Source organism: Mytilus trossulus, chromosome 14 (assembly GCF_036588685.1).
Source record: "Mytilus trossulus isolate FHL-02 chromosome 14, PNRI_Mtr1.1.1.hap1, whole genome shotgun sequence".
NCBI classification, from domain to species: Eukaryota; Metazoa; Mollusca; class Bivalvia; order Mytilida; family Mytilidae; genus Mytilus; species Mytilus trossulus.
This window is the reverse complement of record NC_086386.1, coordinates 68,795,738-68,823,607: the sequence shown is the minus strand read 5'-3', so window position 1 is coordinate 68,823,607 and position 27,870 is coordinate 68,795,738. Positions and strand designations below refer to the sequence as shown.

At 31.0% G+C, this 27,870-nt stretch overlaps 1 protein-coding gene across 1 annotated transcript; it reads right to left on the bottom strand.

The window, feature by feature from the left end:
* Positions 1-341: 341 nt before the first annotated feature.
* On the bottom strand, positions 342-24,340 carry LOC134697272 (ATP-binding cassette sub-family E member 1-like). The gene is made up of 16 exons (XM_063559438.1): positions 24,234-24,340; positions 22,991-23,107; positions 22,214-22,299; positions 21,421-21,518; positions 21,074-21,191; positions 20,564-20,701; positions 19,972-20,041; positions 18,016-18,112; positions 17,523-17,734; positions 10,848-10,997; positions 9,895-10,026; positions 8,604-8,773; positions 7,559-7,701; positions 5,255-5,377; positions 3,815-3,926; positions 342-2,706 (listed from the first exon to the last, which is right to left on the bottom strand). The coding sequence occupies exons 2-16, from the start codon at positions 23,100-23,102 to the stop codon at positions 2,659-2,661; spliced, it is 1,809 nt and encodes a 602-aa protein (XP_063415508.1). The 5' UTR covers positions 23,103-23,107; positions 24,234-24,340; the 3' UTR covers positions 342-2,658.
* Positions 24,341-27,870: the final 3,530 nt, after the last annotated feature.

The following is a 27,870-nucleotide window of genomic DNA, read 5'->3' as shown; positions in this document are numbered from 1 at the left end:
TATTTGGTCTTCAGATTTTGTCAGTCTGCACACAAGCCTACAGAAAATGGTTTCGGTTGTTGCACTTTTAAACTTGTGGTTATACTTACCCATTTGATTTATACTAACATTAGTATCCTACAAAACAGTCCAGCTGCAGGCCAAATATTATAAAACCATTCCCTTCCATTAAAGACAAGAGAAGTTTGACGAACATTTTCTGCTCTAGGTTTTTCCAACTGCTGTTGAAAGGATAAGAACAGTTACTAAATGTGCTCATACCATTTGCAACACTGGTGAAACTGGAGGTCAACTGATAGAATAGAACCAACCAACATCTTAGGCAGAAATATATTACAAACTAAATACAACTGTCATTTATTGTTATTGAACCAACCTGTCAATGATTCAAATTCAAAGTTTAACAGAACAAAGACATCATGTTTAAAACAATGAATCTCTAGTTATTAAAGGAGACAAAATCATTTAATGATTTGATTTTCTCTCATTCTTTTAAATTGTATATTAAATAATGTCAATTGTGAAGGAAAAAACAATATTTCCTGTATATTTCTAAAATTGAAGCCCTGGGTACTAAATACTTGTTTTGTTTTAAATATTTACAAAAACTATTTCAATCATGGTAAATACATATATTCACTCTTTGAATCTGTTTTTTTTATCCCTTGTGTTTGATACTATTGAAAATATGGAAGAAATAGATTGTTTGCCACATTTAATTTCCATAATATATTTAATCTACAGATTTTATTCAAATAGAAATATGTGTAAATCTCAACTATTTAAACAAATGGTTGTGGAGAGTTGTCTCATTGGCAATCATATCACATCTTCTTTTTTATAATTACATTATACCAGTTTTCAGTTGTGAACAATTCTGACAAATAACTTCAGTAGTTTTTCAAATATGTTGAAACCTTCCAGATGAAATATTTATTGCTCAGATAAGTATAAATTAGCTCAATTATTAAACTTGACCATAAAACCAGTTTAATAACCTTAATAAGATAGAATACATTAACTGATAATATTTAGTACAAACTTTTAAATAGCACCTTATGAACAAAGACATGCAAAGAACATATAAAATCATGTCATATTCTTTTACAATTTAAACAAGAATGTCAAAGATCATTCTTCAGATTAGCACTTGGTTTTGACTAATAACAGAATACATTCAATAGCTTTCAGCTTGTAAAGTTTTTATTTTTCTTTTGGTATTGAACTTTTAAATATTTGAATGTGATATAATAAATAAACTATTTGCCTTAACTTTCATGAAAACTATTTCAAAGATATTTTGCCAAATGTCTTAAAAAAAAGATTTTTCACAGGAAAATATTTCTTCCACTAATTTATGGAATTAATCATCTTAATAAAAAAGAGACAATCTTTTCACCAAGTTTCTATGAAATCTTAACATTTTAGGAACCAACATGATACTGTTAAGTTTTAAAAATGCAAATAAATAATTAACAATGTATAAAAATAAAACAATTTATCCTGCAACAGATTTACAATCCTGTCCAGCCTTCTATCACAGTAGTCAAAATAGCTGTCAACACCACTTACAATGATATCAAAATGGAACTGAAAGGTCATTCATAATTATCCATATTACTCACAAGTGTACAGAGAACAAACTTATCAATAGTCTGTATTATTAATCTATGCAAGAAAGGCCAAAAAGATTTCTATGCAGTTTGAAAATTGGACATTCTGCTATCAAATCACAAATGCTAGCATGAAGTTGAGTCTTCTTGCTTGTTGAATTTGTGTTTTTAATGCAGTTACATATCTTTCTTCATTGACTTTTGAAATATTTTTTTGGAAATGAGTCTAATATCTAAATATTTAAGAATTGTAGTAATAATGCTAGTCTTTAACTAATAAACTTTGTAACTACATATTAAACAAAAGTTTCAAAAATCATAAAATTCATACTTGAGACATTTTAAAAAAACATAAAAATGATGAAAATTGAGAATGGAAATGGAAAATGTGTCAAAACCTGACAAAAAGTGTACACATGTGGTAATGCTGATAAAATATGGCTGACCCCAGTTAAAAAGTTATCAATTTTAATGCCTTTAATTAGCACTTGCAAAATATCTTATTCAAATAATAAACTGAAGATTTCCACAATACTAAATATCAAGGTTGATGGTCAATTTTCTTTAGAATTCCATAAATCAGAGACACATGCTCAAAATATATTTCAGTATTAAAATTACACAAGGGTCAGTTAGACAGTTCAAACAGGTTGTAAAAACTACAATTACAAGTAATACAACATTTGGTTAAGATTACAAAAAGCCTAATTGCATTTACAACCTATGATTCATGAGACATGATAAATTCTGCTATTAAAAGCAAATGCCCTTGATTCAAAATTCATATCATCATTTACACAATACATATCCCAACAAAAATAATTTCAGATTTCTCATTATTTTAAATCTATCACATGATCATATACAAATTGATAATTGACAGCTATTTTTCCCTTGAGCGGCAAAAGGTCTTCTATATATAGCTCAATAACATGCATAGAGGTCAAAGTTTGCTTCATGCTCTAATTGGTCTTGTCGTAACACCACCAGTTTGCCGCGGACAGCCCATGCAGGAAGAATTATTTGTATTGTTGTTAAAACAATTTCAGTCCTCAAGGAAGAAAAAGTTCCCAGTCTTCTTCTGTTCTGAGTCCTGAAATGGAAGAACAAGAATGTTTAGATATTTTGTCTATAAATTGATTCATATAAAATGTACAAATTCCTTTCAAGATATAAAGGGGTTACATGATTTTTATTTAGGATCATAGCTGCAAGAAGAAAAGAACTAGAGGCAAAATACCCATGTTCATTTTGCCACATAGCTATGACCAAACAAGACAGCAATTATCAAAGTTATGTAGATATTGCATCAGTTGAGACTGAAAACATCCAAGACCAAGTTTTATGCAACATTTACGGTTCTTTTTGATGGAGCTATTCCATTAAAATTAATGCAAGAGGGAAAAAGATTGATTTATTTTTATGGCATGGTGCATGCTGGTAATATAGCATGTTAATAGATATAGGCAGATGTGGTGTGAGTGCCAATGAGACAACTCTCCATCCAAATAACAATTTAAAAAGTAAACCATTATAGGTTAAAGTACGGCCTTCAACACGGAGCCTTGGCTCACACCGAACAACAAGCTATAAAGGGCCCCAAAATTACTAGTGTAAAACCATTCAAACGTAAGATTGTTTGTCAATTTGATTTATGCGCAAGAAAATATATAAATAGAAAGTATTTCAATCTTGAAAGTCCATTCCTACACAAACATTTTAATGGAATACGATTGACTGATTGTTGTCTAAAAACCCGATGCTATATATATATTAGGAAGATAATATGCTCATGGTGTGCCATGAATATACCCTCTTGTACTAGAATGAAATGGGGAATAAAGTTTCAAACTGGTAGACCACAGGGGAATCTTTAATAAAAAGAAATAAACACAATTTTCCCACTTAATAGTATTTCAATAATTACATCATTTTCGGGAAAATATTTCAACAAAAATAGTTTATTCAGTCTCCGTAATATAATCATCTGCAATCATGAGATACTACATAAGTGGATATTATTTTGTGAAATTTAATTTGATGCTTGCCAAAGATGTAATGCATTGTGGCAAAAAATTTTGTGGGACCAATAAGGTATAATAAGAACTCAACCAATGGACACCTTGAAATAAATGATAAAGTCTCTGTATCTCTGAATAAAACTTTTCCATCAGTATTTTCTAGTTTAGTGTATATTTTACCTTGACTGAGTGACGTTTGTTGATTCTTGGTCTGAAATTGTTGGGATCTCTTCTGAAGGTAATCTCCAAAGACCTCAAAAACTTGTTCATTCCATTTAGCAAAGATGATGGTCTGTAAATAAAAAAAACACAAAAACAATTTAGAAATTATTTTTCCAATTGTATTAACTTTGCAATCCAGGACTCATAAGCTTTTAAACTTACTTTGTAAGAAAACCTTTAATTACTCTTACTGTTTTTTGCATGAATATTAGATATTTTCCCTGATGAAACAACCGGTCTCACAGTCTGCACCAAAAACTTTTTTAACTACTAGTCGGAATACCAATATTCTGACATTTTTTTTATGGTCCAATCAAAGTTTTGCAAAAACTTACTAGTGTGATAGAAATTTTACTTGTCTAGAGCATCCGACTAGTGGCTAACCACGCAGACTGGACTCTCATTCCATTTGAAAATTATGACATTCCGTATGGTTTTTTCTCTAAGTTTGTATATCAAAAATAGATTTACAAGTTTTAAAAATCAGTACACTACGTTTTAATCGTATAAAGACTTTTAAAAGTGTAATCCATGCGTCGTTCGGTCACGCGTTGTCTTATTTTTTATATTTAAATACACCGATTAGTTATACTATTTATGTCATTGGCTTATGGCTTTTTTTTATGAAATTAATGTAGAAAATGTAAGGAACTATATGTTTTTCCTACGCATTCACAATTTGTTTTGATCCGACGTTATCGATGTCTTGACAACGCCTATTGTTGTATGACGTCAGAGAGTGCAATAACCACGTTTATTTCACATGTGAAATTATCGGTTTTTATCTAACTGAGAAATCAATGTAATTCATTGCAACCAATGTAATAAATGCATTTATCTGTAATCTTTAATAAATTAAGAAACTGCAGCATTCAATCCAACATTAATGTGCTTGTTCAAAACCAGGAGCTTGTAATTCAGTGGTAATATCGTTTTTATGTCTTTCATATTTAAAAAAAAATTGTATTGTTATAAATTAGGCCCTTTGTTTTTTGGTTTAAATTGTGACACATTTTTCATGTGAGGTGCTTTTAAAGCGAAATGTACATTACAGATTTTTCTAATTGTTGAATTCAAAAAAACAGAGAATTGTTTATATCTTCTTTATTTGAAATATGGTAGATATTTCATTGTAGTTGTCTCATTAGCAATCATATCATATCTCCTTCTTTCTTTAGTAAGCCTATAATTGCTAGATAAAACTCTCATCTACACAGATTAGGCAGGCTCCAACCTTGCAAATTATCCTTTTGATGGCAATATTTGGCCATGCAACAGAGATTTTTGGTTTCCTCCTACCGTGCTGGGTATATATTTTGTCTCAGTGTCAAGATATCCTCTGAGACAGATTTTAAGATATCTGAAACAAATCAATAAAGCAAATTTCAAGTCACTTACGAGTTTGCAATGGTATCTATGCCTGGGTTCCCTTCAAACACCACAACTCTGTCAGCTAGGTAGGTAGCCATGATGAAATCATGCTCTACCACAAAGGCTGTTTTCTTGGCATGAAGAATAAATCTGTTAAAAAGAATAAAATGATTCAATATGCATGTTAAATTCACTGGAGTATGATTGAAACATGGTTAGACTCAATACCTGTTAGTCTGATTAAATTTCATTTGTTATTTCGGAAACAAAACTTCTCTATTTTCCTTCATATTTTGCACATGATTTCAGATGTCAACATAAAAGTGTCCTAATTTATAGAATATTTCAAACACGACACCTATATTTTTTTTACATGTTTCCAGACAGAAAAGAAGAATATGCAATTTCATGGTTTTGGTCTTACAAACACCCAAACATGTTAATGAAAGTAATACAGCCCTTGTTCTTGTACCCATTTTCTTCATGTCAGACTAATGTATCATTTTCGGGAAAATTACTCAACATTTAAGTTCAGCATCCGTAATATAATAATTTACAGTAAACGTCCTTGTTAACAGCATTTCTGTCTATTATCAAACTTTTCTATGTCCATCAAACAAATAATTCTAAAGTAAATCACTTTTATGTAACTTTTTCCATCTGAAATAATTTTACTTCCATGTTTATTTATTAAACAGATATTGTATCATGAAAACCTTTATAGCATACACATCAGCAAGCATTTGTAAACCTTACAAAAATGGATGACACGTCTATTTTTTATAATGCTATATTTTTACTAAATTGTTTCTCTATTACTTTAAAATTGGCGGGAATTTGATTTTTCCTCCTAATATTTTATCTATTAGCTGTGTTTTCTCTGGAATTTCGATTTAGTTTGAAAATAAGTTACATAACTTTTACCGAACAATATATTTTCTAGTAATTATACTTATATATTTCAGTTCCTATTGCGATTTTGTAATATACTTTATAATTGAAACAATCCTAGTTATAACTTTTTGTATCCCCCTTACACTTTATTTCCAGCTGAAAAGTTAAAAAAAAAAAAAAAATAGTATGGCCTAATCAACTCCAACACTAGTTTTCATGATTAATTTCTTTTACTTAATGAAAGATACTTGAATTATTAATTTTGTTGCCTTCACAAATCAAGCAAGCTATCAGTATACATTAGTGAATCGTCCTAGTTGCTAGTAGCAACATAAATCACAATAATGTTTTACACTGAATGATTACTGTATCATTTTCGGGAAAAATGAATCAACAAGATAGTTCAGATTCCAAAATAAAATCATTTACAGTAATCTTTCATACAGGACCAACATAAGTTCCAGGTACGTTGTACGCAAGATGCGCTTTTCTTCTACATAAGACTCATCACTGACACTCATATCAAAATTTGTTTTGAACAAAAAATTAGGGCTTCAGTTTTCTCATTTGATTTTTTTTGCATTTGTCTTTTCAAAGCCTTTTTCAATAATAGCTTACTATGCAGTATGGGTTTTACTCATTGTTGAAGCCATACAGTGACCTATATTGGTTACTGTATCATTTTCGGGAAAAATGAATCAACAAAAAAGTTTAGATTCCGTAATATAATCATTTACAGTAATCTTTCATACAGGACCAGCTAAATCCATGTTTGTTGAATTTGTTTGGTACATAAATCAGGCCTTTAGTTATCTCATTTGACCTCTTTTTATATTGTCTTTTTGAAGCCTTTTATAGCTTACTATGCAGACCAGTATTGATTTGTTGTTAAAGGCTGTAGTGACCTATAGTTGTCAACTACTATGTCATTAGGTCTCTGGTGGAGAATTTTCTCATTCACAATCATACCACCAATCATACCACATCTTCTTATATCTTAATGAAAAAAATATTTTTCTTTGCATCACTACTGTATCATTTTCGGGAAAATTACTCAACATTTAAGTTCAGCATCCGTAATATAATCATTTACAGTATTAAGTGATCTTCATTGTTTAAAAACATTTTAGTCAATTATCAAATTTGTGTAGTGTCTGTCAAAATGAACTTTTTAAAAGATCAATGTTAACATCTCTTCATCAGAGTAATATTCATGATATTTCAGTTGTTACTGAATGTGTATATTATTAATTTCGTAGTATAGTACACAGTAACAATTTTTTAATATCTGTAGGTATCATGAAACAAGGCTTAAGTCTTAAAACTTTTGAACTGGACCCCTTTCTAAATTTCATACACTTCATCCCATTCAATGGATAAAGTTCTTAAGTTATTTTAATGCTAAATTCCTTCTCATCATAAATATAAATTGCTCACCTCTTGATGACCTTGGCAGCATGTAAACGCTGTTCTGAGTCCAGGTAAGCTGAAGGTTCGTCAATCAGGTATACATCAGCTGGTTTACCTAGACAGAGTACTAAGGCCACTCTCTGCAACTCTCCTCCAGATAAATTCTGAACCTGTAATTACAAAATAGGTGTAACTGAAATAAAATACCCAATGTACCTTTGTTTTCTGCAGATTTACTTTATTTATTGTGTTCTGATTTGAGAATAAAATGTATTTTTTCAATTGTAAACAAACATTATACACATATATCTGCATTAAATAACTGTTTGTCTAGTATGCAGCAAGAGTTTAACAATGGATATAAAAGATAATATTATGGATAATGTAGAACTGATTCACATGGATAATGCTGACATCAGGAGAAAATACCTGCAATGCTATACGCAAATGTAAAATTAATTTTTCTTCAAAATTTAGAAACCTAAAAATGATTTGCATATTTTTTTTCATGCAGATATTAAGGTCCATGCATTCCTTGCTAAAATGTTAATTTTCAAATAAAATGTGGATTTGCATGATTAGAAAATTATGTTCTCGTAAGGGATTCTGCTTATTTTAAAATCTACTCTTATTCAAGCTTCGCTGACAGAACTCTATAAAATGTGTACATCTTATGAAAACTGTATCATTTTCGGGAAAATAGAATCAACAAGATAGTTCAGTTTCCGTAAAATAATCATTTACAGTATTCATCATCAACACTCGAAGCTCACTGTATGTAGATACATATACTTTCCGTGTAAATTAAGATTTATTTGTTTTCACATTTGACTAAGATCATTCTCAGCAACCCTCATCAGACAATTCTGATCATACCTTTTTTTTTATTTGCCCTTATTTTCCAAGCTGACTGACATACATTCTATAAGGCATCAGATGACAAACAATTCACTCTTTCAATTTCGTACAAAAAATCTAAAAAATGTAATCTATTAAATTGTCAAAACAAATAGAGGAATAAATACCACCAGCACGATGAATAAAAAAGTATTTGCTAAGACAGTGTACATACCTCTTGGTCAATGATTGCTTCCATCATCATGGGTTTCATCACATCAGTAACAAACTGAGGGTGGATGTAGGCATCACGGATCCTATCATGTAATAACTGTCGCACTGTTCCTTGAGACTTTGGACTGATCTTCTGGGGTTTATAACTCACATTTAACACAGGACAGGAGCCTGAACAAAACAATATTTCATCATGAAAATACCGTCATTAAAAATATACAAAACATTGATCAATATTTTCACATTTCATTTTATATTATAATAGTTTTAAAAAAAAAACGTTTCCTTTAGGTACACAATCAAACTTCAAGTAACTGTGTGAACAAAAAACTAACAAAACAATACACCTTATCGCTAATCCCGGGTGACGTGGCTGCTTGAACTTTTGACGTCAAGAATAATCACTTTTCCATTGTGGCGTCAGATGTTTTGTTTAATGACATCAAAATTTTAAGGGAACCTGTGTGATATCCAGTAATGGCCGACAAATAGCGATAAGGTGTATACCCTCTCTCCACATAAAACAATGTCAGTCTACTTTTTGCTTTCAGGAAACACCAAATATTGAAAGGTAGTACACAATGATATAATATGCTATATACTAAAAGAGTTTAATGAAAGTCTGAAATGGGTATCTAGGAGAAGCAAATACAAATATCACTTAGTGTACAGTAATGTGTGGATATGACAAGTACCATGTCATACCAAAGTTCACCCCAATAGTCATTCCCATGATTAAATACTCGGCTTTATATAATCTTTATTTGAATCCTGAACATTAAGAGCATTTGTTTTTTTTAACTTAAAGTATTCAATTGAACCTCAGAAGAAATTTTTCACCAGAAATGTCTGAATGTGAACAGCAATTTTATTTTTTCTTCATCACTGGTTCAACAGTACACATATGTGCATCATTTTCTTAGCCGATAGTCCAACACATTGGAACTAATGTAGATATCTATAATAGCTAGACAAAATGAAATTCTTGTACAATTTAGTTACAGCTCATTTCCTAACGCTAGTAGTGTAAAACTGTTGCTAGGCTTGCTTGCTCTGTTAGTAATTCAGCTTTGTAATTAACATTGACATCTTCAAACAATATTTATAGGCATAATAATTTAAACCCGTATATAATAAAATTTGATTGGATATTATCCAAAATAAATTGTACAATATACAAACAAAGCAATCAAGCTAACCAAAGTCTTGCTTTACATGCATTAGGAAATTAACTGTAACAAGATGATCTGCGGGCTATTTTTAAAAAAATATATGATATATTATCTTCTTACCTCCTTCATCTGGGGCTAATTTTCCTGCCAGCATTCTGATGAATGTCGTCTTTCCTGTTCCATTCTCTCCCAACATAACAATAATTTCTGAATCTGTGAACTGGCCTGTTTTTACAGAGAGTGTGAAATTTCCTGAAAAAAGAGACAAAATTAATTCAGTTACTAGTAAAAATATTCTGCAACAAGAATGTGTCTGCAGTACACTGATGCCCCATCCGCACCATCTTTTTCTATGTTCAGTGGACCTTGAAATTGGGGTAAAAACCCTAATTTGGCATTTAAATTAGAAAGATCATATCATAGGGAACATGTGTACTAAGTTTCAAGTTGATTGGACTTCAACTTCATCAATTACCTCGACCAAAAACTGAAGCGAATGAACGAATGGACGCACAGACCAGAAAACATGATGCCCATAAATTGGGCATAAAAAGTTCAAACAGTAATATGTTTGTGTAGAGTGAATATGTTTACACAAGCTCTCTCTTCATTTTAAAAGCCATATTCTATATAAATTCAATGTAATTTTTTGTACAACTGCACGATCTAAATCCTAATCATTCTTCAAATTTTTGTTGGATGATCTTAAGCATTTGTTTTAAAACTAAGTATTCCATTGGACCTCAGAAGAAATTTTTCACCAGAAATGTCTGAATGTGAACAGCAATTTTATTTGTTCTTCATCACTGGTTCAACATTATACTTATCTTGCTTATGTGCATCATTTTCTTATACCATAGTCCAATGCACTGGAACTACTGAAGAGGTCTTAACAATTATGGAGGGGGCATAAAAAAATCATCTACTAATCTAAATTATAAACATTCCACAAGACTTCTTGAATTGCCCCTTTTCCCTAGAAATACAATGAAATAAAGATCAAGCATTGTTTTCCCCAATCCTTACAGACAATTCTATGTCATTTTATAAGAGTAACATTATTGTTCACCTACCTAAGAATTTTTTCTGATTAGGGTATTCATATCTGCACATTCTTTTTATTTCTTCTTCCATAGCTGTTTCTGCCACTTTGAATGTCAATGAAGTTTCTCGGAATCTCAAATTCTCTGTTGGCACAAATCCATCCAAAAATATATTGATACCTGTCAAAGAAATGATAACTATTGTTAAAATTGGTTTCAGCATCAGAAATGACTAAATTATTCGTGTACTTCATTAAAACTGTATCATTTTCGGGAAAATTGAATCAACAAGATATTTCAGTTTCCGTAATATAATCATTTACAGTAATCATCAATATATGTAGGTTTAAGATAAGTATTCATGGTTTGTATTAAACAAAGTTACATGTTCAACAAATATAATTATAAAAGGTTTGCTTGTAGCAACAGATATCTGTATATGTGTATTTCATCAATACTGTATCATTTTCGGGAAAAATGAATCAACAAGAAAGTTCAGTTTCCGCAATATAATCATTTACAGTAATTATCATATTTTCAAGAATTATATTAGGGCTGTTCCAAAAATAAATAATGTATGGGGGGATGTAAGGCACTTTTTATTTGACCCCACTATGCATTAATTTTTAATTGGATATTTCCTTTTAATGTTTCTGAAATAACCACCACCTATCAAATTTTAATTAAAGTGCCTTCCAACCCCCTCCCCTATACAATTAATTTCAGGAAAAATACTTTATTGTTTTGCTTGCAGGAACAGATATTACTATATAATATGTATACTTTTTGAATAGTGTATCATTTTCGGGAAAATTGAATCAACAAGATAGTTCAGTTTCCGTAATGTAATCATTTACAGTAATCATAAAAATATGTAGGTAAATACTCATGGTTTGATTTAAAGGTCCATTTTCAACACATTTGATTGTAGCAACAGAAATCCCTATATAAAACATCAATACTGTATCATTTTCGGGAAAATTATATCAACAAGATAGTTCAGTTTCCGTAATGTAATCATTTGCAGTAATCTAATATATGTTTAGCGAAATATTCACCACATTTTCAAAAATAGTGTCAAGATCAATTAATTGTTGGTGTTTTAACGCCACTTTTGGGCTATTTTGTGGCGGCCATATTCTTAACTTGGAGGAAGCTGGAGAAAACAATCGACCTTCGATAGAAAACTGACAATTCTAGTCCATTAAGGAACGAGAAGAATGCACCCACATGGGAGGGTTTGAGCTCACAACCTCAGTGTAGTAGAACTATTTGTGTTAAATGGTTTGCTTGTAGGAACAGATCTCCCTATATCATATGTACACTTTTGGAATACTGTATCATTTTCGGGAAAATTGAATCAACAAGATAGTTCAGGTTCCGTTATGTAATCATTTACAGAAATCATTTATATACATGTATGTAAGTACAGTATTAAGTAACTCATGGTTTGCAGGCAGAAAAGTCAAATTTTCAAGAACTGTGTTGATAGCTAGTTCAAACTTGTTTCAATAAACATGATTAAGGAATTTAAATACATGTTCATAATCCTGTAGTGCATGGCATCTTGTCTATTTATAAATTTCAATACGAGTAACATTATTAGAAAACTAACAGCAAAAGTAACTTTCGTTACATTCCAACAAGTTCAAATTTCAAATTTCTTTAAAGAATAGAATTTTACTTGAAAGGTTTCAGAATAAAAACAAACCTCAGTTAAGACCATAAGTCACCAGAAAGGTCTGAATGTGAACAGCAAATTATCTTAATCATCATTGTTTTATCTTCACACTATCTCTTATTGTTTTATACATTTATACTATCTATGACATAATTGGTACAAATTTGTCTAAATCTTTTTTAACCAATTCAGACAGCTGGATTTCTTCATAGAACAGAATCTTAATTAACATGTACGACTATAAAGCTGAGTAGTCATGTTACCATTTAAATTATAATCAACCTCAGTTAAGACCATTAGTCACCAGAAAAGTCTGAATGTGAACAGCAAATTATCTAACTCATCATTGGTTTAACTTAACATTATCTTTTATTGTTTTATATACTTATAATACTATCTTTGTCATATTTGGTTCAAATTTTGTAACCAATTCAGACAGCTGAATTTCTTTATAGAACAGAATCGTAATTAACATGATCGACTATAAAGCTGAGTAGTCATGTTACCTTCAGAATAATAACCAACCTCAGTTAAGACCATAAGTCACCAGAAAAGTCTGAATGTGAACAGCAAATTATCTAACTCATCATTGGTTTACCAAACACTATCTTTTATTGTTATTTATTAACCAACTTACTACAATATGTATAGAAATGCCCATGCTTTATAAAAGGAAAATTTCGACATCTGGTCATTATGAACGGAGAAATTGCTACAGCCAGTCATTACGAGATCTCAGTCATGCATTACGAAATCTCAGTCATGCATTACGAAATCACACCCGTGCATTACGAAATCACAGTCATGCATTATGAACAGATGAAACGGGACATCGATTAAATCAAAATGTCGTTTTATTTCTTTAAATAAGTGTGACATTTTTTTATTCTTTTTTAAACTTAATATCATAAAAACAAGTTTAAATGATGTTCATTGACATTGTTTTGTAACGACTTGAAACGGAAATATTTCACAGCCTTTTTCGAGTACGACTTTCGATTATTATCACTGTTTCATTTCCGTTGTTCAAACTTTAGAATAGTTGAACTGTCTGATTTATTCTTCCCAGCTACTTTTTATTTGCTAGATGAAATGAAATTAAATAGCATAAAAATTAGTACTTGGATGAGAAATCAGAAATTACATCTGACAGTCACAATGTTGACTAAAATTCCATGCGAAATTGAATGCGAATTAGGTAAACTAGAAATGTTATGAAACGGGCTTTTCATAGGTAAACTAGAAATGTTATGAAACGGGCTTTTCTGTATTGGTCCTGTTGTAGTGTGTGGATAGCTGTATAATTTTGTATCCGAGGCTCGAAGACTGTTCTTGCATGAAGTTGCCTTTATAGTTGGTTAATAAAAGTATCAATATATGGACTTTTTCATATTGGCTCTGTAACATGCCCTTGATATTAATAATGGCCTCGGACAGTTGTAATGGCCCTCGGCGTTGCCTCAGGGCCATTACAACCATCCTTGGCCATTATTAATACCTCGGGCATGTTACAGGGCCAATATGAAAAAGTCCATACATTAATACTATAATACATTTATTATATTTATCATTACAAACTGTACCATATTTGGTACACTAAACTGATATTCTTTATAGAATAGAATGTTACTTAACATGACTATAAGACTAAATGATAAGTGTGGTTTCATTTTGATTTCTTTCATGTTTCAAGGAGTTGGATTCAGTATTACTGTGAAAGTCCTTTAATTCGTGGGTACCAATTTTCGTGGTTTGAGCAATATTTACATGTTCATGGGTTTTTAAATTCGTGGATTTTAGTTTTCTAAAAAAAAATATGGAAAAATTGTAGAAACGAAGGTTGAAAAAAGTCTGGATTGAAGGAAATTGCAAAGTAAACATTGACTGTTAATCGTAGTGATAACACTAATTAACCCATGGTAAAGTGATGAACAGATTAAAGACCATCAAAGGTGTTAATTAGGCCATAAACATGTCACCTTAAGAAAACAGTAACATAAACAAATGCTATAAACGTATCTTTGATTGTCAAATAGGTAATTCTTCTTAAAATTAAGTCCAGCATAAAATTATTATTACCCATATATGTACGAAAACTATGAGGATATAAAATGAACACTTTATCATTCTAGCATATCAATACCGGAAATCTGACTTTTATCGATCAAAAAATATTTTTTATGAGAATTAAAAGATCAAAAGTTGCACACTTTAGGTTATTAAAGATTAAATGGGTATACTCTTGCATGCTGTAGTTATGTGACTGCACTTTAAGTATTCTCAGATTTGGTGTTATTCAATATTTTCTCTAGATCATATCAGTAGTCAAACCTACGGATGGGGATCTTTCCATGTCTTGATTTGGACAATGGTTGTTTTATTTCGTTGGACACTTAAATTCGTGGATAAAGTCATCCACGAAAACTGGTACCCAACGAATAAAAGTACTTTCACAGTACATAATTATGTCCCTACAGGAAGTTTTACATTTTCTAAATGTTTGTTGTAGAATAAACATATCATGAATGTTACATGTTTAGTTAGTTTTGTTACATTCTGTTAAGAATATAATGGATTTTAGCCAGTGGATACTTCTATAATAAAATTTAAATGACAGAATCTTGTGAATTCAATTACAAAAATTAACATTCCAAAAGATGGGATTATTCAATTATTCAAAAAATATTTTTAAGAAATGGTAAAAAAAAGTTCTAGGGTCAGGGTTTAAACTGGGGTGGGTTTGGTAATTGGATACACCCTTACACTTTTATTTGGCCTAAAACTTAGTAGTAATGTGACTGCAGATTTATAACCAACCTCAGTTAAGACCATTTGTCACCAGAAAGGTCTGAATGTGAACAGCAAATTATCTTATTCATCATTGGTTCCACCAAACACTTTTTTCATTGTTTTTTTATGTTTTTATTACATTTTGTGTTGTTTAGTACAAAAAGTTCATAAATCCTTTTTTTTTATTATTCAGAAAGCTGACAGTGAATACTGATCAATGAAAGCAGTTTCTTAATGCTAACAGTATTGAAGACTTTTCAAACGTTAAGATAATCAGTAAGTTACATGGTGTAGCATATTAATCTATTGCAATAAAAAATCATAATTTCAAATAAAATTTGTAGATTTAGCTAACTAAGTCCTTATATTTGTATAAAATATCATTCGTTTATAGTGGAACATTGTTTTAACAATGAATTAGCTACAATTAAAATTTGCTTGCTAGTCCCTCTCTGTCATCACAAATAGATAACTCTGGCTCATTTCCCAATCATCTAACATGAAGGGAAGTAAATCCATGCATTTTCATTCATAGTCTATTTCAAAAATGATAAAAAGTTCTTTATATTGTATGTAAAAATTTTAAACCTTTCAAATTTATGAAATTATATTCATACATCAATTGTTTTGATACATCAATAACAAAAACTGAAATATATTGCATTGATTCATTTTGTAATTATTCAAAATTATATCAGAAACCTAAACATAATTATAAAAAAAAGTGAACCTGTTAAGGGGAGACAATTCTCGTATAACTTTTTCGAATTGGCACATAATACCATGGAATGTCACTCAACATACAAATGGCGCATTCATATAATTAATTAACTGCGCAATCGTGCTCCACCTTCAATGATGATTCTGAATTATAAATAAAACCAAAAGTTGAAGACTAATGAAAGCTAACCCACTGTAAAAATATTTTTTTGAACTTTTTTAAAACTTCCTCAGAAATATTCTCGAGCCACTTGACTTTCATAGCTCAAAATAACATTTTACAGAATATTTGAATAAAGTAGTTACAGATTATTCGCTTCTCAAAGTGTAAGACTCAATAAAAATCGTATGCTTGCACAATCTTCCCGAAATACGGATTTAATTAAGTCCTAAACATTTTGACATTTCTTCGTATATTTTTATCGAAAACCGGTTTAAACAAATCACAAGTACATGTTAAGATCCGACTAAATACCTTTTTACCGATATGGTCAGGTAAAATTGCTACATAGTGTGCTAGTGACCTAATACGGTATATATGGGGTCAGTAAATTCCATCCCCATATGGAATTTACTGACCCTATATATATATACCGTATTAGGTCACTAGCACACTATGTAACTAATTATATTCAGTCTGCACAGTTAGCCACTAGTCCGACGCCTCAGACTAGTAAAATTTCATTTGGACTAGTAAGTTTTTGCTAAACTTTGTTTGAACAAAGAAAAATGTCAGAATACTGGTCTTCGGACAAGTAGTTGAAAAAGTTTTTAGTGCAGACTGTATATCTGTATATCTGCTTGGTGTCAAAAAACTTTGCTAGCTACAAGCCTAAACGAGAAATGTCCACTTTTTCCATACATAAGTAAAAAACAAATCTTAACTTTCACTAGCAAGTATCAATTTTCATTTGACTCAAACATAGGGCTAGTGACTTTTTAGATTAAGTCCTGTAACATTCAGAATTAAACCAGACCTCAGTAAGGATAATTGGTCACCAGAAAGGTCTGAATGTGAACAGCAAATTATCTATCTCATCATTGGTTCTATTACTATATCATGTATATTATCTCTCTCACTCTAGGATGATACTTTGAAAATCCTTTAGGTAGTTGTGTTTAAAAAAGGGTAATAATTGTTTGGGGGTTAACATCATATCGTAAACATCTTGTATAATCATGGCAATGATTTCCCCATGTTACTGAGGAGTTCAACCAATCATTGCAAGTACAAACTCTTAAAACAAAACAGTACTGAGTTGGCTAAATTAAATGTCTTAGGGAATATAGACTGGAAGAATCTATTGAAAAGTTTTAAAACAAATATGGTTATAACATGAATCAATATCACATATAAATGACAATGTAAATATTTCTTTGCCCTTTGCTTTTTTAATTTATTTATCTAAGGAACAACTGTAATATATTTTCTGTCTATGAAGAAATAACATCAAAATGTGGTTCACACTGAATAAACCCATAGTGATAAACGGTCCTTGTATCAGCAAACCTACCTTCTCGTACACTGAAGGGCATAGTAACTACACCATAGGCACCAGGAATTCCATATAAAACACATATAAAGTCTGATAGATAGTCTAGTACTGACAAGTCATGTTCTACTACGATTATATATTTGTCAGCATGAATCAGCTCCCGGATTGCCAAGGCAGCTTTCAGTCTCTGTTTCACATCTAAATAACTAGAGGGTTCATCAAACATAAATCTGAAAAAAATATTCATTTGATATATATTGTATATATACTGTAGGCATAAAATTGTTTATGTTTCTTGTATAAGCATTTAAAACCAACTTCCGTCTGTTTCTATTTCAAAACATAAAGGATATCACTAAATGTCTATGTCTTTTTAAAGCTGAACATTAGTCTATTGTTGAAAACTGTTTATGTCCTCTAAATGTCATGACGAACCAACATTATACAAACTTATGGAAAAATGTGTTCACTTAAAGAGTGGTGTCACTTTGAAACAAAGTGAGTAACTTACATGTCAGCTTTCTGTATACACACCATTGCACAGGCAAATCTCTGTAATTCTCCTCCAGATAAATCTTCTACATTTCTATCTCGTACATGCATCAAATCTAAAATATAAATACAAGGCCTTCATCAAGTTTTTCTTTTGAGTGAAATATCCTAATCTAAATCTAACATTAACATCAGTTATTAAGTCAAAGCATTTGTTTTTAAACTTAATTCAATTGAACCTCAGAAGAAATTTTTCACCAGAAATGTCTGAATGTGAACAGCAATTTCATTTTGTCCTCATCACTGGTTCAACAGCACATTTTGCTCATCATTTTCTTAAGACAAAAGCCACTGATACTGCTTTAGTTCTCTTTAGTAACTAAACAACATGAAATACTAGTACAATTTCATTAACAAGATGAACTATGAAAAGTAAAATAACAAAGAATATGATCTCTGAGGAAAATATTAAACCGCAAGTCACTAAGCAAATTGCAAAATCAAAAGCTCAAACACATCAAACAAATGCTCACTTATGATAGCCCCACTTTAAGTATAAGAGCTTAGATCAATGAAAGTAATTGAGCAATGAATAGTGAATGGCTGCTTAATGTACAGCTGCAAATGGAAATGCATATTCACAACAAGAACAGGTTAATGAAATATGAATATTAACCCTGCTCTGTTCTCGACTGACACGCTAAGCTGGATTTTTATCATGCTAGTTCAGAGGGTAACAGTCCACAGTTAGATATGTCAAATTACTCTAACACATTATTTAACACATTCATATTAAAAGTAATTCTAATGTTTGCAACTTCACAATCTGCAGTCTGTATGGTTAGCCACTAGTCAGATGCCACAGACTAGTAAGTAATTGCAAAAATTTGTTTGGACTGTTTAAAAAAATTATGGAAAATTGGTCTTCGGACTAGTAGTTGAAAAAGTGTTCGGTGCAGACTGGCAGTGAATCTAAATCTAAAACATCAATTCATAAATCATTTATAACAGATATTTTAATTATTAAATTGAACCTCAGAAGAAATTTCTCACCAGAATTGTCTGAATGTGAACAGCAATTTTATTTTTTTTCATCACTGGTTCAACAGTACACATATGTGCATCATTTTCTTAGACAAAAGCCAATACACAGAAACTACTGTAGATATTTCTAGACAACATGAAATACTTGGACAGTTTCAATAACAAAATGAACTGTGAGATATTGCTTATCAATGATAGCCCACTTAAACATTGGTCAATGTTTAATTAAGCAATGGATGATGGATGGCTGCTCAATGTTAAGTGGCAAATGATAATGAATATTGTTAATGTTAATATGAATATTAACCCAGCTTTGTACTAGACCGACACACTTAGCTGTATTTTTAATGTACTTGTTCACATGGTAACAGTACTTAGGAAGATATGTCACCTCACCCTAACACATTAGTTTTACTATTAGTCACCCATTCATTGCTCTTACTCATTCAAATGCCCTGTGCTTAGTAGAGAAGCATCAATTACCAATTTTAAAGTCTTTGGTTTAACCTGGCAGGACCCATTACTTATCTCACTCATGTCAAACACACTACCAAAGACATCCAAGGTGGTTTATATTCACTAATAGTATTCAATTGAACCTCAGACAAAATTCGTCACCAGGAATGTCTGAATGTGAACAGCAATTTCATTTTTTCTTCATCACTGGTTCAATTTCTGTTTGTTTATGCTTTGACTAAGGCAACAAACAGGTTCATTGAATTTACAAAAAAAAGGGAGAATATATCCATTAGGAAACTATCCTTTTCAGTTTTGAAAAGTTTATTATATTTCACTTTTCAATTAAAAACAATTGTTTTTATAAAAACATATTTTAAGTGGGAACTTCAAGGTTTAAATAAAAATTTCAAATAGGTACAGAACTTCTATGAAATGTAGCTGGAACCACAAAGATTATTTCATTAATTCCTACCCATTTGTTTACAGACTTCTATTTGGTTTTTCAAATCATCTTTCTTGTCCAGTAATGCTTGAACTGATCCCTGTAAATAACAAATATATATTGACCTTCAGAATTTAAATTCATATTCGACAGACATGACAGATGGATGGCTGTGAAATGATAAATATTCAGGACAACAACTTGTTAATGTGATATGAATACTTGGCACTAGACAGATATGCGGAGCCAGATTTTTTGCTGCCTTGTAGTCAGAAACTTTCTTGTGTATTCTTAATATGTGCAAAGGAGAAAACATTCACAAAATTTTTCGCACCACGCTTTTTCAAAAATCCTTATTTCTTTGTTTCTGAAATGGTAATTTTTGTAAGTATTTCACACATTCCAAGATAGAAATTCTTGACATGATTGTAAACTAAAGATCTCTTTTGGACTTGTGTCATTGTGTTGTCTTATTGATGTATACTCCTTTAGTCCATTCTCATACAAACATATTATATTCAATTGTATATGTATTCCACAACATCAAAAATTTTATTCAATTTTTCTTCTTTTCAATGAAAAAACAATATTTCTTCTTTTCAAAGAAAAAAGTAAGACTCACTTTGACAGCTTTAGGAATTTGGTCCACATATTGAGGTTTGATGATGGCTTTCAGATCATCTTCCAAGATCTTTGTGAAGAAATTTTGTAATTCAGATCCTCTGAAATAGGTTAATATCTCTGTCCAATCTGGTGGATCCTACAAAAATATCCAGCTATATGTTTTACACAATCATTTTGTAAATAAATTTAAGAAAGCTAATTTTCAAGTCATCATTAAAAAGAGTGCAAGTTTACTCACCAATTTTTTTTTTTTACACTTGTGTGTTTGTGCACAAGTGCTTGTCTGTGGTTGAAGAGCATATGGTAACCTTTAAATGCCACATTCTTGTATATTTCTTGTTGAATTGCTGTTTTTATTATGTTTCGAATCCACACTGTTACCTTCTTATACCATTTACATATGCTTTTAAATTTATATACATTTTCATCTCATTTCAAATAAAATACAAACAATATGAAGATAATTATGGTGAAAAATTATTAAGATTCATCTCTTTCGTAGCCTTACATCAAATCTTCCCAAATTAGGTTTCTGTTTTCCAGCCAAAATTTTCAGAGCTGTTGATTTACCAATACCATTGGTTCCTACCAGTCCTAAAACTTCTCCTGGTCGAGGGGTGGGTAATCTGTAAGGAAATATCAATTCAATAAAACATTCATGTACATGAGCTAAATAATCATTTAATATCTTTAAAAAGGACAAAGGTTTTTTTAATTTGTTTTCACTTATGGTTTTTGGTTGCATTCATGATACATTCAGTGTCAATATTTAGCAGAGTTTAAAAAATAATTTGAACAGTTTTCTCAATACTTTTAGCATAAAAAAAATATTAGTAATTCTCTTAAAAGACAAACCTGTGTAGTTTGAAGGAGTTTGCACTGTATCTGTGTGTAGTATCTCTCTCAAGATTACTGGGCAAGTTGATGATTGTAATTGCTTCAAAAGGACATTTCTGAAATGGAAAGAAGTTAATTTACAGTTTGTGTAGAGCTTTGAGTCACTGTTTGTGAGTCAAGCATCATATTACAGTATTGAGGAGACATCTTCTATAGCTAAATCAATGGTAAGGACAATAACTGTATAATGAATAATTTTTTTTAAATCTAATTCTTGAAAATTATTACATTCAATTGGTCTGAAAATGGTTGATTTTTTTTTCTTCTTTAAGAAACAGAATCATGGAAAACTGTTATAATGTTTGTTATACTGAAATCATTGTAGTATTAAGATTTTCAACAATTTTTTTCTTGATTGATAACTGTTGTCACAGACTGAGAATAATGTCTGTGTTAACTTGTCCCAAACATAAACCATTAAAAACCGCTCCAATTCCACCAAAACAGCATACCCAAGTCTTGTTTTGACGTCAATGAGACAATAGAATGTTTACTTACGTTCTACATTATTATCTCATAGAGAACACATGTACTAAGTATCAGCATGTTCAAGTTGATTAGACATCAACTTCATCAAAAACTACCTTGACTGAAAACTTTAACCTGAAGCGTGACAGATGGACACACTTATGAACTCACAGACCGAAAAAATAAGTGAGGCATAAAATGAATTATTTTGTATATACCACAACTGGAGGTCCACAATGCAACTTAATATGATAATCACAGTTTTTCATGCATAAAATCTTACCTTGGCACATATACCACAACCAATACACAGTTCTTCAGATATAAAAGCAATCTTGTCTGTAGGGCTCACTTCAATACACAACTTTCCTGTAAACAGATTAAAACATGTATATGCATTCAGATTGACTTGCGATAGGTTGAGTTACAAATCTAAATAATGTTTAAAGTGAATAAGATGTTGTTTTTTTTTTTTATATTTTGAAGGTTTTTACTTAATTTTATAAGCAGCATATATGTGTTCATGTCAGTGTCATAGACATATTTTGTTACCTGTTGGCTACAAAAATAATTTAAAATTCCATTCCTGAAAATGATGCTTGAAAAAACCTGTAGAACACAATCATGTCAATATTTTGTCTGATTCTGAGCCAGACGACTAACTCAAAACTGATCTTTTTACCTTAGTAACCATAGCAATAGTTGGAACAATTCTTGCCAAAGTAAAAGATTTCATACATTTCTACTGGCACATTAATTTTACAAAAGGTCAAAATTTAATTACAATTGAACTGCGTCAGATAGAAATCGACCTTTTGAAAATGCATGTATACATGTACATTGATATACTTAGAATACAAAATCAAATCTGATTGGTGGTACATGTATGTTTTGTACAGGATTTTTTTATCATGTATATTGCCTCAATTTTCAAACAGTGATAGACTTTGCAAAGATTTTTTTCCCACCTGAATCAAGTAAATATATAGATGTACTGATCATGATATCATTTGAATAAGGTTGATTTTATCCCGTGCAGCTCATTTGTAGATCTACTCACCCATTCGTACAACAGGACAGGACTTCTTGCACTCCTGTCTACATCTTTTAGGTTTACATTTGTCATTGCTGACAATAGCAATACGAGTTAACTTATCTTGTGTTTTCGACATTGTTTCTGAAATAAATTAAAGTTGTAAAAGTAAACTGTAAAATTTTCGTAAATGGTCTAATATATTATCTAATAGTCATTGATAGTGGAATGCTGTAAGGAACCATTTAACGTTGAAAAAAGAAAATGGTTTTCTTTTTTGCAACACACAAGCATCAAATTATTGAATTTTTTGTGGTAGGATACAATTAATTTAATAATTGGCACAGGCTGTCAATTGGAAATAGTTCTTTCCAACCCCTGAGCAAGTATTTTTCAAATTCATGACATTTGGGAACCAGAAATTTTTTGTTTGAATGAAAATATATAACCCTTCACTCCTTGAGAGTTAAATGGTCATTCGTTATGTTTAACTTTTGTTAATATTTTTCAAGTTAGAGAATTATACAACACCCAAAATGGGTTGTAATTTGACTGTGCAAAATTTTACTTTTTTAAATTCCAACTTTCAAGGAAAAAAGTAAAATTACAAAACTACTGAGCTCCAAGGAAAATCCTGAAAGGAAAGTCCCTAACCAAATAATAAATACACATCAAACGAATGGACAACAATGCAACTGTTATATTCCCGGACTTGGTACAGACATTTTAAAATGTAGAAATTGGTGGATTGAACATGGTTTTATAGTGCTAAACCTCTCACTTGTATGACAGTCACATCCAAATTCCCTTATCTTAACAATGAGTGTGAATATTGCCAAGATTAATCCTTACATAAAAGACAACATATTTCATAGATTTGGTTTATTTTATTTCCCTTGCATTTTCCTTCATTAACAAATTCCCTAACCATTTTTTAGGGGGGGGGGGTCACAAATGCACTGTTCAATATTGTTTTCTAAATTCAAACGCAGTGGAAACTATCTGTAAATTTTCAACCTGTTAATTCTTTAGAAAATCGATGATAATCACTGGAAGTTGAACTTAATTGCAATATTTGAATTAATTTTCTAAAGACTAAATACATGCATACTTTTTTTGGTTATGAACACTGAACAGACCCGACATATGGCAATAGCACAAGACCAAATTTTCTACAAGGACATCGAATTTTTATCCAATTAAGTTAGATAACAGTATATGTCATGCTCTTGAAATAATTTCTAAACTTGTTACGATTGTAAACTCATACAATGTCTGTAAAATTCGAGAAATACACAGTGGAGACACACCGGCTTCTTCAAGTCTGATAAATATGGCGGCCTCCTATTTCCACATGTTTCGCAATCATCAGCGTATCATAGGCGCTTTTATAGTTAGCTTGAATTTCGTTACTAATTTTGTATTTATTTAATACTCTTTTATTCATATTTTTTCATTATTTATTGAATAATGACAAAAGGGACGTATATTAACTTTGTATTGATTGTATATATTATGTTCCCAAGAATATTTATGAAAACGTAAGACTGATTCGGACAAAAATAGGATTTGAGGCTCACTGAAGGAAGACAGTAAATTCTTAAGGCCAACAAGAGGGCATTGTTCCATCTTTTTGGAATTATAATGTGTAAGAACTCTCTGGATTATAATTTTACACCTCTCCAATTTATCTGAAAAAAATCGAACAGCTGGGTAAACTATTCGAATTGAAGGGCTCATGTAGTTTAATAAACCAGAGACATATATATGTCTCTGGATAAACTTAGACTTTAGTAACAGTCTCGCCTCGTCTTTTAAAATGATAAACGGTCTTTCTTAGGTAGATTCATGGTTCCTGAACATAACCAAGACGTTATAAACGCCTCACATATCTCAAAGTTGAACAAATATTTGTGACATAAAACTTTGGCTAAATTTTATACTGTCAAATTATCTGAATTAATGTGGGAACTAACTGAGCACCTGTTGTAAATCTTTTTCATTACGCATACTCTTACCATTCTCTTTGAATGGAAAAAAAATAACCGAACTTGAACATGTGGTAAAAAAAATAAAAATTGTCATATCATTGAAAATTTTAACAGAATCAGAATAATTTATCATCGTCCCATATAGTGAATACCAGTTTTACTGTACTAATGCCAAATAAGAATATATTCGTGGTTCCAGTTACCATACCTATCCTACTTTTTATTGCTAATTTAAGCCCACCCTAAATGGTAAGCACTGTTGAAGTCAGAATGTTGCTGCCAAAGACCATGTAAAATAATAACATGGAATAAAAAATAAATCCCTACATACCTACCATATCTTTTTTTTTAGATGTAACTGGAACCACGCATACTATTTTTATTTGGCTCTAAAAAAAACCGAAATAATATAAATGAAAACCGAGAACAAAATAATAATAACGCTTATAATCTACTTTATCAATTGTGAGCATTGTTTCCAGTTTTCATTTATCAAACAACAAGTTTTAATAACACAATTCTTGAACATGTTTGAATCATTTTATTATAAGTGATAAACCATTTGACATATTACGAGACAAGTACAAAATCATTACAGAATGATACTTATTTTCAATGGTTTTCATATTACTGCAACATTGATATAGTCTTTCAATACTAGGTACGTTTAGTCTTAGAGGCATGATTATTTTATTAGTTGTGTTAGTGGCTTTGAACTAGCTGTCAGATAACTACGAGTACTCTCAGATATGTTCATTGTGTCCTTTTGTGTCGGGATATATAAGTACCCGGCCACGTCCACTTGTATTTTTTGTCTATCTGATGAGTTAAGCCATTTTCAACTGATCATTTTATAGTTCGTTCTTATGTTGTACTGTTATACCACTGTCCCAGGTTAGGGGAGGGTTGGGATCCCGCTAACATGTTTAACCCCGCCACATTATTTATGTATGTGCCAGTCCCAAGTCAGGAGCCTGTAATTCAGTGGTTGTCGTTTGTTTATGTGTATACATATTTGTTTTCGTTCCGATGATTTTTTTTTACATAAATAAGGCCGTTAGTTTTCTCGTTTGAATTGTTTTACATTGTCTTATCGGGGCCTTTTATAGCTGACTATATGCGGTATGGGCTCATTGTTGAAGGCCGTACGGTGACCTATAATTGTTAATGTTTGTGTCATTTTGGTCTTTTGTGGATAGTTGTCTCATTGGCAATCATACTACATCTTCTTTTTTATACGTTGTTATATCTTCCAATTGCAATGTTGAGTTTAAATGAACCACATATGATCACATATATTTATTAAAGTCTAACATTGACATCAAGAAGCAAATATTTTTTCCAAACACAATTAAATTTTAAACATTTTCAAAATATCAAATTTTTCACAATACAACACACTTGAACGCCAACTTTGTAAAAACTTTATATCATTGAGTTTCAAAACATCATATGAAAAAACTACACTTTTTGGGTTCAAACCGTTATACCATTAAATATTTTTATAACCAAGATCATTTATATAACGCCCAGTTTGTTTTACCATTCTCACTCGCATCATCAACTAACATTTTATACATCAAATACAAATGGAGGTTTCGAGGTAACAATTTTCAACCGATTTACGTATTCTTTGTTTTCTAATAATATGTGGCAAATGACCAATTTGAATTTCAAGTATACAAATCTACAAAATTGGTTATTATCCAATTCAACTTGATGTCATTGGCATGATGAAACCCCCTTATCTCAGAACTATAGCTCAAGATCGATCCAACAAGACTAGTCGAACATTTCACATTTCTGTTCAGTTGATATAAACAGCATATTACATGAATTAAGAGTGACGCAAGAGCACTGGTATTATTAGTTAAGGCACAATGTAAATAAATTATGTTCTCCCAGAATAAAGCATCAATCAGTACACATCCAACAAATTAAATGTAAAATGAGCTCGAGTTGGTTAACCGTTATGGAATAACCGTTTAACAAATGATATTAGATATGTTCCTTATGTCGTAACTATATACCACTTCCCTTTTCATATGATAACGAATGTCGCCTACCAAACTAGACTATGTGATTGATATTTTATCAATCAGACACCAGGTATGCAAACATGATTGAAATATAAAATGTGAGTATAAACACACTGCGGCCGCCTAGCAAACCAGTTGTGAAATATACACACTGAAACGAGGAAGCTGCTGAAAAAGTATGTGTAGCATAGTTTCCTTTTTTCATTACAGCTAATTTCCTAAAGCATGTAGAACAAGACTTTAGTTAGCTTGCTTGCTTTGTTTTTATATTGTACAATCATTTGGATAACACCCAATTAAATTCAAATATTATATATACAGGTTCAACTATGTCTATATATATTGTTTAAAGATGTCAATCTTATTTTCAAAGCTTGCATAAACAATAATACAAACAAAGCAAGCAAGTCAACCAAATGTTTGCTTTACATGCATTAGGAAATTAGCTGTAAAGTAGACGGTTTTGTATGATGATCGAGTTGCACCACATAAATCGGGAACCAGATTTATGAAAGGACCATGCATTCATTTGAATGATACATTCTGTTAGATAAGATAGTTGTGCCTGTGTGTAGTGTACAGAGTCGAAAAATCGTGAATGTCAACCGAATTTTATTAAAATGTACAGAACATCAAAAATATATAAATTCTACAAAATGTCTAAAGATATGCCTAATTTTCTTCTGATTTAGGTACAGAAAATCTTCAACTTTTTTAAAGATTACTTTCTGGAGCATTATGCTTAATATCACAAAAAAATGTTTTAATAGAAGTAAGGCAGGGGCGGGTCCAGACATTTTAAAAAGGGGGGTTCCTAACCCTGGACAAAAAGGGGGTTCCAACTTCATGTCCCCATTCAAATGCATTGATCGTCCAA

Excerpts from the sequence above, each read along its gene's own strand:
- LOC134697272 (XM_063559438.1), bottom strand. The coding sequence starts at position 23,102 with ATGTCGAAAACACAAGATAAGTTAACTCGTATTGCTATTGTCAGCAAT. Across the intron at positions 17,735-18,015 it reads TGTATACAGAAAGCTGACAT|ATTTATGTTTGATGAACCCT; the intron begins GTAAGTTACTCA and ends TATTTTTTTCAG. Across the intron at positions 2,707-3,814 it reads ACAAACGTCACTCAGTCAAG|GACTCAGAACAGAAGAAGAC; the intron begins GTAAAATATACA and ends CTTCCATTTCAG.